Genomic DNA, 15,492 nt, shown 5'->3' with positions numbered 1-15,492 from the left:
AAAGGATACACTGGGCTCTCTTCTACTGAAACCTGTCCACAGCTGTAAATTTTCAGCTCTCAATCTTTACAGCATGTCTATGTGCACTTAGTAAAATTATGCTAATAGTTTCAATGGAACTGCTTGGGTTAGTAAATTTTAGGATATACGTAATGTTTTCAGTATTGGAGACATACTGTCTCTTTGGGCCAAAGCATACACATAAACCACAGAAGATGGTAGAGGTTGAGATCAAGGAATATGAGCTGACTAGAAGAACGAGGAGTTATGCACTGTGTGCTTCCAGCACTATTTAATCCCAGTTTTCAATGGATCAAATGGATTTGGCAAGCAAGATCCAGGTTTCAAAATCCCGTTGTGGAGACAGTCACCAAGGAAACAGACAAACCTCATAAATCACCAGAGTGCAACACAAAACAGCAGCATTAACTGCAGCCAGCGTGACGGCCACAGGGAAAGCTGCAGCTGGGAGTTTTCTTTCAGTCTTTCCCATGGCCATGCTTTGCATGTGACACACCTCCTCCTAGAGACAAGCCCCATTTTTCACTCCAATTTAAACTTGACTCCATAATATAGCATCATCTATTCATAGAATCATAAATTCATAAAATGATGGATGTTGGCAAGGATATGGAAGCCTCTCCAGTCAATGTAGGACCAACTTAGATGCCATCATACTGCACATAGATCCTATCATACTACCATACTGACATGTGTTTAGTACTTCCCTACAACCCCTATGCTATATCCTTTGAGCTATAGAATTTAGTGCCCATCTCTTGTGTTAGATATAACCACACTGCTTTACCACTGCCAGATTATTAATTCAGAGGATGGCAAACTCCCTTGTCCTTCTCATCTAATCATGATAAAGCAGCATGTTAATTTGTAATTGGCACCCACTCACCATCTATTTCAGATCAAAAGCCAGTTAGTTCATGGTGAGCCACTGACATGAATTCTGCCCTCCCTGTTTCCAAGACACTTGCATTGCCTGAATTGGTTGGGAATCTGGTCAACAGAGCTACAAAGTCTTGGATCAACCACCCTTTTTCTCATATTAAGGAACAGTATCTGTGCTTTCCATTTGAGCAGAGGAATCCAGTCAGTAGCATGGTGCCAATGGAAGTCTACTATCCTGCAGAGAAGGCAGAACTTGTCTCAAAGTCAGAATTTGTTGGAAAACTAATTTCTACAGTTTCATGTGTTTTGTGAAAGAAACCTATTTTCTTAACCCATTTTCATGTCCCCTTTAAAGCAAGAGGAAGAAATACAATAAGGAAAGCAGGTGTTTGTTTTATAACTGAAATTACATTAAAAAACTGAAATACTTTGATTTTTTCTAAGAACATCAGAACTGCTTTGTGTGTCAAAATGCTTGGAATTGCCTTCACTACCTCTGTTTAATCTTGAATATCATTCTTTAAAAGAAAATATTTTATTTGAAAGATATCTCATTGCAGATTTCATTAAAAAAAGTATCAGATTTTAATTTTTAGAAGTTATTTTTTTTACAAGTGATACCTACAATTCTTAAAAAAAAAAAGTTATAGAAGATTAAAAAAGAATGTGTCCCCATTTTTCAGCATGTTTATCTTGCCTATTTGACACTATTTTATGTTTGGTTAGCTTCTCTAATCTGATTATAGTTCTATTTGTATAAGATCATGGTTTGGCAGAATTGCTAACTTTTCCACAGAGAACCATTCCATTAAAAAGCAGCTTTTTCATTCAAAACCTTAAGTACATCAATAAACAATAAATTCTCAATTTAAAATTATTTATGTACACAGTACAAGCCAAAACATACTCAACCTCATGTTTCAACACTGAACAAGTAACTATCAGTGACCTCTTCAGTTACTCCCTCTCATTTTCTTCTGCAAACATTATTCTTCCTACTGTACAAAGGAAGATCCTCCTATTTTCTTAACCCTTTCCATAAAGAGTGTGAATGCGTAAACAGCTGTTCCCACCTACCACATGAAAAGGCTCCTTTACCCCTGCAAATGTCTCCCTTCCTATCTGCTGAGGATAAGAACAGAAGATGCACTGTAGGCAAAGGTGAAACACACGGAACTGAGGTCACTTAGCCATGGACAAGCTCTTCCTGCAAGGTTTTAAGAATATTTTCCTTCCTAATTCAGTAGGTCCTTACATGGAAACTTGGAACTCTTAAGATAAAGCTTTCTGTTATCTGGCATTTGGCAATGAAACAGTTGTCTAAGTTGTGAAGACTGGCAAATTTCACTCTTTTAAACATTTTAATATGACAAACAATATATCTTCACATAATTTATGAATATCGCTTCTCAGCCAGAAGCTATCATTATGTAGACTACCAAATCATCAAGAAGAAAGCTCCTCAAATACTTCAATTTGAAAATGCTTGTAATAATTAATTCAAAACATACACATAATGTTTCCAAGAATTTGAAAGTTTAAAGCAATAAAACAAGGCAGTGTACTTACCAGGGAACTTTACAGCTTGACAGTAAATGACAAGATCTGATAGCTCTGGCGCTATCTGTCTGCTTTCCTTCTTATTTTGGGGAAGGTAGAATTCTTCTCCCAGCTCCATGTCATAAACCTATGTAACAATTCCAAGAACATGGAATAATAAAATTATTGAATATGAAAGTACTCTTGCATATTTTACTTATGTCTTCAAAATCTCTCATTCTTCCTGCATGGTTTGCTGTCTTCACCTAACACATCTCCCTGGGCAGGTTCTATGCATCAATACCTGTTACTGATACCATGGTAGTGTGCAAAGCCCCTTAATAAGAGTCAGTTCTACAAACATTTAAGACAAAAGCCATCTGTGTTCAGGAGAAACTGCAATTTACTACACAGCAATGGAATTATTCAGTTGTCAGGTGATTTAATAAACAGTAACATGGCTATCTGATATCATAGTGTAGTATTTTAATATTATTTCAATACACAAAGATGCTGAAGATGTAGATGAAATCTTCAGTTGCATTGGCATTAATTGAAATTAGATATCTAAATAAATGTCTGGATCTTGCTTCAATGAATTCTTTCATTGAGATCAACGACAGTTAAAATTTTCAGCCAAACAGTCTGTATATACAATAACCTCTGAGGACTTTTCCTGAGCAGTATGTTGAGTGTTTTTTCTATTTAATCTATTTTCTCTGGTGTGTTTCCATGCTTTCTACTATTTGTCTTCAGTAAAACACATTTACCATATGATGTCTCAGTTACCAAAACTGCTCAAATCCTGTTGAAGTTGGTTATATATCAAAGCGTAGCTGAGAAGAAAGGGGTAAAAAGCAGAACTACCTTTCCTTTATTATTGTAAGTAGCACAATCAGCCTTCTTTATTCGTTTGGCAGTCTCTTCATTATATTCAAACTGCAGTTTATCACTTGATAATTTATTCTCAGGTCGGTCTTCAAGAATGTTATCTAAAAATTAATGGTATTTTAATAAACATGAAGCCAAACAATTTAAACTGGAAATTAAATTCGAATTAATATTTATGGACAATGCTGTGAATCTTAATTGAATAACCAGATGCCAAAATTATGCATTTACTGGTGAAAGCATTTTAGTAGCAACTTTCTACTTTAAAAATTTAATGCTCAGCTTTTGTTAATATTTTGCACTTCTTTTAAAGCCCATCCTTTTGTGCTCATGAGATCCTTAAAAGAAAATCACTAAATGAATTAAGCTTGCCATCTGACAACAACTGATATCGCTGAACAGCAAAGAATTGCTTGAGTCCAAACACGATTAACAATATCAAGCACATACATGTCTTTGGACAGCAAGCTTTGGCTTTCCTCTCCTTACATTCACCATGAATAAATATTTTTTATATCTATAGAAATTCTGCTTCAAAGCTACATATTTATCAGAGAATCATGTACCTACTAATTTGGTCTTTCTAGACCAAAATATTGTGACTGTCACAAAAGGAATGGTTTTATTTCATTCCTGATGTTCCTGATGCTTTGACCAAACTGTGTTTATGCATAACCAGTGTCATACATGCAGCCTTCTAACATTTCCTGATCAGTTAACAGTGCCATACAAAAATATCTGATTGCTGATTGCATTTTTAATATGAAGTAGAAACCGTATTTTCACACTGTCACATTTAACAACAGGCTGGAGATGCAGTGCTGATTTCATGCAGTTAAAAAGCTCAAGCAAATGGCCTTTACCTTCCTGGCTGTTAGGAGCAGGAGAAGCATTAAGGACATCAGCTATAGGGAAACAGAGTCAGAGAGGGAATAAGAGTAAAGGAAATTAAGATTTACAGCCAGAGAAATTAAAATTAAGTGTCAGTTGTAAAACTATTAGCCTTACGTAATCCTAATGCATCAGTAAGGAAAATAAAACTGAAAATCTTCTAGAAAGTTTACAGACCATTATTTAGATTAGTTTTGCTAAAATATGAACATAATTAAAGATCTCAGAGAATAATCATAGTCATAAAGCAGTAAAACATGCTGCAGATTCCTTCATATACCGAAAGGTGTGAATCTTTCTTGCTACCTTCATATTTCTCAAACTTTCTCTTAACTCAAACATTGCTCAAACATGACTTACTGCAGTTAGCTCGCAGTATTTTCCTAGCAAGTCTGTAATCAAAGATCTGAGTTTTTCACAGCAATGTACACACACTATCTCCACCCTGCCCCACACAAGGAGTACTCTCAAGTAGCCAGTTAGGCCAACTTCCTAGCAAAATGCAACTGAGGGCAGTGCAGGCACCAACCTCACAAATTTTCATATTAGCATATATTATACTGCTATCCCACAAGCAGTGTCAGGTCCTGAACTGCATGTTAATTTTTTTTAAATCATTAAATACAGATGCAGGTAATGTAAATAAAAGACCAACTGAAAAGAAGTCCTGTGCCACTGGGCATAATGAAAAATTATATCTTATCTGAACACAGTATCTGTTAGGCTTAAAAGTTTTAATGAGCACAGTACTTTACTGTTTACCTAGCAGAACATGCCCAGCTGTGTCAGACCAATGGTCACTCTAGCTCGGCATTCTCTTTCTGACAGAGGCAATGGGAGATGCTGTTTAAAGAGAGCATCCAGCCACTGGTCATGGCCACTTCCCCTTGGTCAGTTTTGTGGCCCATTTATGGAGTTTAACAAGGACGAAGCATTTATTTGACAAATGTCCTTTATTAGAACTTGAGAGGATTAAATGTTCCTGACTCCAGCTATTTGCTCTACCAGAATCTACCAGACTGCAGCAGAAGTTAAAAAATAGGCATGACTTCAGCTCAGCTGCCTCAGTGTGGCACATTCTGTCCTTCACCTGTAGCTGAATCAAATGTGACTGACTGAACTGGAGAGCTAACAAAGTAGTGGAAGTTATTAAGTGCAGCACTTTTTATCACCTCTGGCATGCCAATCATTATAGCCAACCTATAAATTGTTCATAAAGGTGGATTTATCCTCTGCCAGTTCCTGAAAGCTAGGGTAGGTGAAGCATAGACACCACAAGAATCTACAAGGCAAGTCAGTGAGGCATGCCTTGCCATATTTTCATTGAGCAGCTAAAGCTTTAATAAAGCCTTCTTTGTTGAACAAGCCACGGATAAGCCAGTGGCTTCTCTGCCTTTACTCATTAAGTGAACAGCTGATGCCAAAAGTGTAACTCAAGTAAATTCTTCAGGGATCTCTGGGATTAGATAGTAACCAAGGACAAGTTTGGAGAATCTGCATCTTAGGTCAATTTAATGGCAGTCACACAGATGCAAAGTCACACTCAAGCCTGTTGTGAACTTTGGCTTTCAGGTGTCTGGATTCCTCATAAAAGACAATACAGCTGAAGGTAGAGCAGATTATGAACACAATTGTTTTTTAAATAATATAAATAATATAAAATATAATTTATAAAGACTACAGTTTAGCATGTGCTGCACAGTTAAAACATCTCATGGTTGGAGTTAAAGTCGCACTCAAGTCCTCTACATCTACACAGTCAAATTATTTTCACAGTATTATAACTATTCCACTAAGAACTTTTAGCATAGCGCATCTTTCTCTCAAATGGTAAGATCAACTTACCTACATCATTCCTGAACTAGAATATTTACATGCCTTATTGCTAACAACAGCACTGTAATAAATAAGCAAATATATACTGTTACCATCAGAGAGAGATTCATAGTCATAGTCGTATTCATCCTCTTCATCTTCTTCCTCCTCATTGGTAGGTGTGGGGTTGCTAGCACCATTGCTAGCCTGTGCTTGCATATGTGCCAGCTGGTGAGCCTACAGCAACAAAACCCCTTATTATGTTCTTGGTAAGTATTTTTAAGAAGCAGAAGAGTTTACATTGCTGTCTGCATCTTATTTATATGAAAGCACTGAATAAATACAATGAGAAATTAGTAAGACTGCTAGGAACTAAGTAAAATACCATTTTAAAGGTTTGAATACAAAGAAAACTTGTATTGGTGGAAAAACACTCAAAAATGAAGCGTAATTAATTATGGGAAAATGTCCACTTTGCACAGGATTTAGATCAAAACTGCCTTTTTCCAGCCTGAGGAATGCTGTCTCGGAAACAGTTTAAAACTTTTTTAAAAGACAGAGAATGTCCATATACTGGTACAATCAATGTGATTTACTTCTTCTGATACAAGAATTCAATTCTAATTCAATTATGTTTACATTTTGGGTAAAGGCAATTAGTTTTTAAGGATTCAATCTAACTGCTGCCTAACCACAGACATGGTTAAGAGGAGGCTACCAGAGACACAACCCTAATTTTTAGAAACAAGAAAAATTCTCATTTAAGTACAACTTGAATAGCAGAGTCGCCTTGAAAAGGGAGTAAGAAAAAGAGTATTTGCCTGGCTTGAATATAAAAAAAGAGAAAAGCAGAATTCTACTAAAAATTACTGCATGCTCTGTATATACACACATGCTCAATGCATATCACTATTGTTCAACAAACATGAATAGCAAATGTTATAGCCTCAGAGTAAAACTTCATTTATGTTGATCACATAGGATATGTGGTGCTAATTATAATACTATGAAGTATTATAAAACTAAAATTCACTACAATTTTTTTATGCTGTGTCTATGCTTGACTATATGTCTTGTCTACTTATTTGAAAGTATTGCAATCCACTTCAAAGTGTTGCAAATGAGTCTTCCAAGCATGAGTATGCATTAGATTATTCTGCTGTACATATTGGAATGACAAAAACTTCAAACACAAATGAATTATTTCTAACAAAAGCTAGGTCTCATTGCTTGCTGTTAAGGAAGCACTTTACCTTTTGTTTCAATATATCCACTGGTGTTTGATGAGCTTTCAGCTTCTTATTCTTCAGCAGGATTTTTCTTTTGAGTTGGCCAGGTGATGGGAGCATGGGATCATCAGAAAAGTCACTCTCAAATAAAAACTTTGCTACCAGCTTATCTCCGAATACATTCTGAAACATTGAGAACATGTTATTATATTACAGAAAATCCCAAGGCATGTGCTTAGAATAATTTACAATTCATGGCCTACCTTGAAAATTTCAGCCATTTTGCGTTGCTGAGGCAAGGAACAGTGGTTTTCTATTGATATAATAATTGGCATGTCAGAGGTGATAAACGCATTGCGATCAATAGCTTCCACTACCTCCTGTGAGAAAGAAAGGTCATTGAAAGAACATGTGATTACTTTGCAGCATTCAGCTAACTTACAGTTACTTGAAAGGAGAGAAAGGAAGGCATCCTTTTTCTTCTCTAAGAAGAAAGAATCCACAATCTGCTCTCAAAACAAACTCCTCAGATCAACCTAGCATCTTGTTACAACAAAACTGGTAACAGCTACTTATTAGTTATGCTGATAACAAAAAGACAAAATTACAGTACTTATGCTACAAAAACTAATTTGAAAAGCATACGGTTTACAGTAAAGAAGTTCTTGTCTACACAGTCTGTTGTTCATATTCTATTAGGATTTAGCCCATTAGGATTTGTACTTTCCCAATAGGCTAATTTTTTCTTTCATTAGAAAAAAAGTTACTGATTTTCTTCTGATTTTTTTTTTTTTGTTTCTATGTGCAATTACGAGCATACCTTAAAAGAGATCTTGGTAGTAAGGGTGTGCCCATGATAAATGATAGGCATCCCATCATCACCATCCCAGCAGTCTAATTCTACACTTCTGCAGCCTTGTAAAAGAACCTAAAATGCAATTGAACAGTGTAAGCATGTATAAGCCACAGTCTCATGCCCTTAAGTAGAAGGCAGACATTGCAGAGGTAAATGAAAACTGAATGATTTAGTGAAAGTGCTGGGAAGAGTAACCTCTGTGGAGTAAACATAGCCCATAGAAGCTACAGAACCCAGCTAAATGCATTCCCTAGGTTGAGAAAGAGTGGGAAAATTAAGAAACCATTTATGTTCTTAGTATAAGTACCATAAAGCTTTGAAATTCATGGTATCTTACAGGACACAGGGAATCTATTTGCAGAAAGTGATTGGTTCTTAATGTATAGCTTTATTTTCTGAGGGAGAGAAACTTTTCCATATTTCTACATGCAAAAGCTGCTATAAAGCAACACGGCAATTTATTCCAGGTTTCTACTAGGATAAAATATGGGCACAGCATCTTCTGTTTGTTTACCAGTTCTTTTTGTTGGTTTTGTTAGTTTTTTAAGTAGAAAGTGGTCTGAAAGTAATGTGTTACAAACAACCTCCATGAGGATACTTAGAATGTTCCAGGCCATCTTATTTAATGATATTAAGCTAATTTACACTCATCTACCCATCCATCCACCCACCCATTTTTATTTATTCATTTATTTAGTTTATAAAGCCCTACTTGCTAGAAGACCACTGAAGAAAGCAAAGAGGAAGGATGAAGGGAAATATAAGCTAACGCATCTGTTGGCAGCTTATTAAGCCCAGCCTATTGCTATCAATACTTAGCATGCCTAGCATTGAAAGAGTTACCTGGATTACAATTAAATATTTTAATAAAAACAAAGATCTCTACAATCAAAACCATTTCCAGAAAAAACATTCATGAGCAAATGAAAAAATAATTCAAAACCTGAATAATTTTATTTTAGATAGTTGTGTCCATAGTTGGCACATCACCACTTCCATGACAGCCAGACACACTGAGCCAGAGCAAAGAGCCCCTTCTCTTCCAATGACAGCTACTTGAGGGACAGGAAGAAACTTTTCTGCATCATGCAAATTTTGGAGCCAAACGAGCTTTCCATTTATTATCAACACAATACTCACATCACTCTGTGCAGTGTTACTACAGGAACCTTCTTTGCAATTGCATTATTCTGTGCAATCATGTTATTCAGGCTTTCCTAACACAGCCTCACCCCCATGTCTTGTAACTCCAGGCAAAGCAGCACATGGAACACCAGATAAGCTGTTCTCAGTGGTGAATCATTAACATTTAGAGAAATGAAAACACTACTCACAGGAAGTTTGATGCTTTCTCTAGCATTTGGTAAATACACAGACACACAAATATATACACACACACACACATATATACAAACAAACACAGAACCAAAAGCCCTAGGGAAAAATTGCTCTTTTGCTGGTGACCACCAATCAGGCATAAAGTATAAAAAACCGAAGAATATTCCTAGAAGAAATGTTTTCAGAAGTTATAGCTCCATTTGAAATTTGTCTCTGCAGAGCAATGTACAGTATTTCAGTAGTGTTTTTGACATCTGAATGAACTAAAATATTAGATCAGTCTTTCCTGTGGGAAAGTCTAATTTTAGTAGATTGGGTCAGACCGACTGGTGTCTAAATGCTATGAATCTCAAACTAAACCCCTTTTTTTTGTCTAAGAAAAGGCATTTGAGCACAACTGTGCTTACAGGCAGCTTTCCCACACATCATGTTTTCCAACATTTTGTGAGCAGGGTTTTAGGACATTTAGATTTTCAAAGCAAAAAGGTCATGTTTCTGCGACTTGCCAGTTAAACAAACAAGTTCATGTTGAAAACTACATAATGACCCAATCCTGCATACCTGGCTGTAGAGCTCTACCGAGGACTCCCCTTTAAGCTGATGGCCAGTAAGGTAAGTGTTGTGTGAAGACTCTATGTAGTAATACGACAGTGGATAGTGCAAGTCCTCAGCATTCTCTTGTGACTCATCATTTTTGGAGGCGAAGTTGTCTTTATCCATCAAAAATCTAGAGGTGAGATAATGTGAAGAAATTTTATGCTGTGCTGAGTATTTTGTGACTGTCATGCAAACATCAATACACCCAGGTCATCTTTATATATATATATATGTATTTATACATGCATATATATATATATAAAAATTAACACGTAAGTAATTACCTTGCAAATCCTTCAAAAGATAGCAGCCCCTGCTGGCACATGTTCACACTGGGTTCAAATTTCTATAAAAAGGAAAAAATTTAAGAGATACATAATAAAAATTCTTAAAAATAGGTATTTTTTCATATTTTTATAGTGTAGTCTGCTCACCAAACTAACCAGTATGTAAAAGCTGTCTCTTTTTGTGAGTAAAGTAATTAGGGGCTTGCAGTATACTCATGCCTGTTTTGCAAATCACTAAACAAGCATATTAAACTCGTAATTGTGAATCATAGACTCTTTTGGGTTGGAAAAGATGTTGGGAGATAATCTAATCCAACCTCTTTTTCAAAGCACAGTCAGCACTTAAACTGAAATTAAAAAGGATCTATAATCAGGCAACCTTCTCCTATATATTGTGCTTAAACACAACATACCACCATCTCGAAATAGATTTGTGGTATGCTAACTTGAGGTTTCTTTAGAATTTCTGTCTTTTAAAGTTAGCAATTTTGTATTATATGTTGATACCTGAAATATATGGTTTTTAGCCTTTGTTAACTGTTAAGTGGGGGGTTAACTTTGGAGTGCACTAATTATGCATGTTTGGAAGAATTCAAGACTTTCTACATACTTTCTAATCACTTCAGCCATTGTACATAAGTGAATAAAACATTTCCTCTGGAAATTTTTTTATAATAAAATAAAAATCAGTGGAAATGGTTGGGTTTTAGTTACAAATTAGGGTCAAACTCTAGCAAAGGTGGTCACAAGGACACAAGGAGAAAACAATTCATTATCATGAATGCTTTTCCCAAGTGGTGACATCCCTTTCTGGATAAAACACACATAGCCAATAAAACAGCTTATTTACATTTTTTTTTTTTTTTTTTTTATGGACATATTGATGGGCATCTTTTCAATTCCATAGCCCAGAATTAAGATAGTATTAAATTTTAAACTCAAACTGTTGCAACACTATCAGCATGAAAGGAAATATCCACATAGATACGCTATTCTGGCTACAAGTCAAAAAATGTTGGTGTTGAAAACAGAAGTTAACAAGAGTTCAAGTAAAAGGAATTGCAAGATATTTGTCTACAGACCTGGATAATACTGAGGATTTCATCATAGGTGCAGTGTTCTCCTTGGCAGTTAACTAGGAAGTCATTTAGCTGCTGGATTCCCACTCCAAATATTCCCAGTGATGTGCTTTCAACTCCAGTACCGTTGGTAACGATACTGGCAGCAGCAATAGCATCAGATATTTGCCTCTGGTTATCTGATAGTTGCTGCCTGCTCTTAATGAACAAACCAAGGTCTGAAACATTCCTAGTCAACAAATCTTAAAAGAAAAAATAAGGAAATATAAACTATATAATTATGTGTATTATATCTACTGTACAGAACATAATGTAATATACACCACACAAATATCTGACTGAATATTTTAGCAGTGGTACACTAAATTAGAACAAACCCATTTTGTTTCTATTCACTAACAGAAGGAAGAGCATGAAGCAGTATGACAACAGTGGGAGCAGATTATAAATGCTCAATTACTGTAAGTAAAATTCTAAAACTTTTAACATGTATTCACAACCTCTCACACACTGTCACCCAGGACCCTCCTCCTTCCTCTCTACACCATGTACAGCCTCAAAGCCTTTCCTTCACTATGTACAACCTCATACTCTTCCTGTGCAGTCACTGTGTATCTTCTTTCACTCCTATATGCCAATTGTACTGTACCCTTCCCACAGGTTGCTAAGCAGAAAGCCTGTTTTCTTTAAATATGCACAAAGCTCCAGACTTAGATTATGGTAACAGGGGAATGTAAAATGGGACAGAAGTTTCCTTCACCCTTGTTCCACATAAAGCTGATGTACTAGGAAAAAAACAATCAAATGAGACACAGGGCACAGCCTCCTCATTCCTCCTTCCTACTTTTGTTCAGTGTTTTAGCCCTTCCAGAGGTCCTGCAATCAGATAGAGATCCTTGTGTTGGGCCCAGATGTTCAGCAACAAGTTTTATGCCTCTGCTATACTGGTTACAGATATAACTGGCTAATATAGGGCAGGAATACTTTTCCTTCCCTTAATTTCTGAACAAAGAACATATCTTACATCCTGCTAACTAAGTATTAGTGGCGGTAGGGCAGCAATTCTCTACGTAAACTTGTAAGTGATAGTTCTTTATGAGACTGAGACACTTTTTCTTAAGGTCAGTAACTGAAGCTCAGCAACGTAGCAGCTGTATTTTCCTTTTTAACAAACCTAAATCAGGCTGGAATCCGCTGCTATTTTCATCAATCTTCAAATTAGTGTAAAGTGGAGCAGGCTCTAAACCGGATCGATTGCAAGGCACAGCATAGACATCAAACAGGTCTTTCAGATCCTTGCGGCTACGGACACTGTGAAAAGAGGAGAAAAGCTCAAGTTTTAATTTTTTTACAAACTTGGATGAATGAGATCAGTACAGAATAAAAATATATTTTACCTGAAAGATTTGAAGAGCTCTACAAATTCCACAAAAGTCATGTTACTATCAGACACCATGAAGTTCTGAAACCCCTTCATTCCTCCTTTAACACGGCCATGCCAGCTACTGCTGCTCCATGCACTAAACCAGAAAAAGACTGCTGTAGCTTGGTTTATTAAATTCCATTTATTGAAACATTCTGCGTTACTGCATTAACAGTTTATTTGTGCTCTCCTTAATACATTTATAACCAGTATCTGAAAGAAGCAAATAAAGCAGTATCTTATAAGATGCATAACAGTTTGTACCTTCTTGTTTTATAACAGCTTTGCTATTCCCTCAAGACAACTGCAGACTTTGCCAGAATTAATAATGTATATGCATGATATTTAAAATTCCTCCATGTGCAAATGGGGCTGATGCAGATGGCACAAATTAAAGCACTCTCATTTTCTCTTTAAAGAAAACAATGTCAGTATTCCTGTAGCAAGGGCTGCTCATAAGGTTTGTTGAAGATTTGCTAAGGGAAAATTAAAACATATATAGAATTCCTTATGGCTCTGTTCTGTCAAAATAAAACAGTAACATTCTGAATGGCTGTGCAAGAAAAACAGGGGTTTTTTCCTTATGCACCTGGGGTTTCTTACATGTTGGAGCATTAAAGGTGCAGATTTTAAGAAGCATAACCCTTCCCCTTTCCTGGCACTCAACCCTCACTATTTCCTAGCCCATGCATTTCCCAGATTCTCCCCAGAAACACTCAGGACTATCATCAGATAACTCAAAGACAAGTTGAGCTACAGTCCTCCTCTTCTTTTAGGCTTGGACAATAGCTTCTGAAAGCCACTAGAAACAAAGTTCTAATGATTTCCTACTTTCAGCTTTTGGGGCTGATGTAAGGAAAGTAGACTGGAATTTCTTAAGAGCAAAGGCAGAAAATGATCACAGAAACAACTAGGTGTTTGGTGCTAATTATCTTAGTTGACTTGAGTAATAGAGTAATAGCAAGCCCAGCCAATTTCTTTATAACTGAAATTGTTAACTGATGTTGTGCAGCTGAAAAAAATTTTTTTAAGCAGGACCGGTATATTTCCAAAAGCTACATCCCAAAATCCTTAGGCTACTACAGCATTTACACTAGTAAGTGTAGTTAGGCCTAACTTGAACTATCCCTTGAGCAGTGTGAACAAATCCTTAGTGAATTTCATGTACTAATTTGTAATGGCAGGCTGAGCTCTTGAGCCTCTTCCGGGGCCTAAACACCAATGAACACCTACTGCAGGAATGGGATCCACCAGCACCAGCATCTTGAAAAGGGAGGCATCTCAACCCACAGCACAAGTATCAAGAACTGTCTAGTTCGAACCATAACTCCAGAAGTTATAGTATTTGTTTCAAAATACCAGACTAGGTGACCACGTGTCAGACTTTATTGTGACATTTTGTAATGTTCAGATCTACAAATCCATTAATCTGTGAATTCTGCCATCAGACTCAGTACAAATAGTTCCAGTTCAACTGCTGTAATGGAAAAACAGGACCAGCTTGTCCCATGTTCCTAAAGACATCTCCAGTCACCTGCTGCAGGCAGGCAACATTTTACATAAATATGATAGATCAGGTCCTCAATTCCCTCCTGGCCTGGGATAGATGCATGAAATTGAAAGCAGAATGTGATTTAAAAGTACTAAAAAACACCATCTCCTTTAGTTGATAATGTTCAATTTTTTTGATATCACTATGGTAAGTACTGACATAGTGCATATGACTTCTTTCCTAAAACCATTCCTAACATTTTTATCAGACAAGAAAAATAAGCCACGACGAAGAAAATCTCTTGACTCCAGAAAACCGACGGCAACTGCAGAGCACTGAGTGGAAGACTGGCAGCAGCTGGTAACGCTCGGCATTTCACTGGATCTGATTGCTAAAGAGTATTTTCCACATCTTTCCATGGGTAACCAGCACAGGTTGTTAAAAAGAAAAAGGACAAAAACCCTAAGAACCCCACCAACAACCAAAGTAATTAGTAACAGTCTGGATTATACCTGTATACGAGTATAACGTGTGAGGCGGTTTAATTTCCCTTCACAAAAAAGCCCAAATCTCTATTTTTCCATATCCTGTTATCTGTTTCCCAGTGGTGTTACCATGCTTCCCCCTGCTTCTTCCACCTTACACGTGGCACTAGATTGCCAAAGAAATTGGAAATTTGCTGGAGGCTTTTGAAGAATGACAGAAGACACCTACAGGTTACCTGTGTTTGGAAATTATCTGGACTGTGTAAGAAGTTTTCCTCAACCAAAAATATTTGTAAGGACGTCAGGAATATCAAGGTTATGAGTTATGTATGTAAAAACACCATTTTTCAATCTAAGAATTACTGTTATTTCAAACCAAAGACAGCCAGGTCCTCCTCTTTTTAAATTGCTATCATTATATTTAGATTATTTTCATTTTTCACTTGTAGAAATTTTATTTAGTGCTTCTCACTTGTTGGGGACATTGATCTAATTTAGTGGTCGGGCAAAAGTTCATGCACATATTATATGGCAAGAGAAAGAGAAAAAGAACTAGAAATCTTTCTTGCTCTCGTCCTCCTGGCTGCTGCACTGCAGCTAACCATCATTTGTTACCAGCTCAGCTTTCTGTGCTGTGAAGGCTCTGCTTAGCCCGGTGGGACACTAT

The 15,492-nt window shown here is 36.5% G+C and overlaps 1 protein-coding gene across 1 annotated transcript in view; it reads right to left on the bottom strand.

Moving 5' to 3' along the window:
• The window catches only part of PLCE1 (phospholipase C epsilon 1), a 122,259-nt gene that overhangs the window by 12,915 nt on the left and 93,852 nt on the right, over window positions 1-15,492 (bottom strand). Inside the window, 11 exon segments of the mRNA XM_080621890.1 lie at window positions 2,473-2,590; window positions 3,310-3,434; window positions 6,153-6,276; window positions 7,293-7,451; window positions 7,532-7,648; window positions 8,089-8,196; window positions 10,024-10,189; window positions 10,344-10,405; window positions 11,429-11,667; window positions 12,600-12,736; window positions 12,823-12,945. Coding sequence (XP_080478016.1) covers window positions 2,473-2,590; window positions 3,310-3,434; window positions 6,153-6,276; window positions 7,293-7,451; window positions 7,532-7,648; window positions 8,089-8,196; window positions 10,024-10,189; window positions 10,344-10,405; window positions 11,429-11,667; window positions 12,600-12,736; window positions 12,823-12,945 — 1,478 coding nt within the window.

This window comes from Psittacula echo, assembly GCF_963264785.1.
Source record: "Psittacula echo genome assembly, chromosome: 6".
NCBI lineage: Eukaryota > Metazoa > Chordata > Aves > Psittaciformes > Psittacidae > Psittacula > Psittacula echo.
Note: the sequence above shows the minus strand (reverse complement) of the source record. Positions and strands in the feature narration are given on the sequence as shown.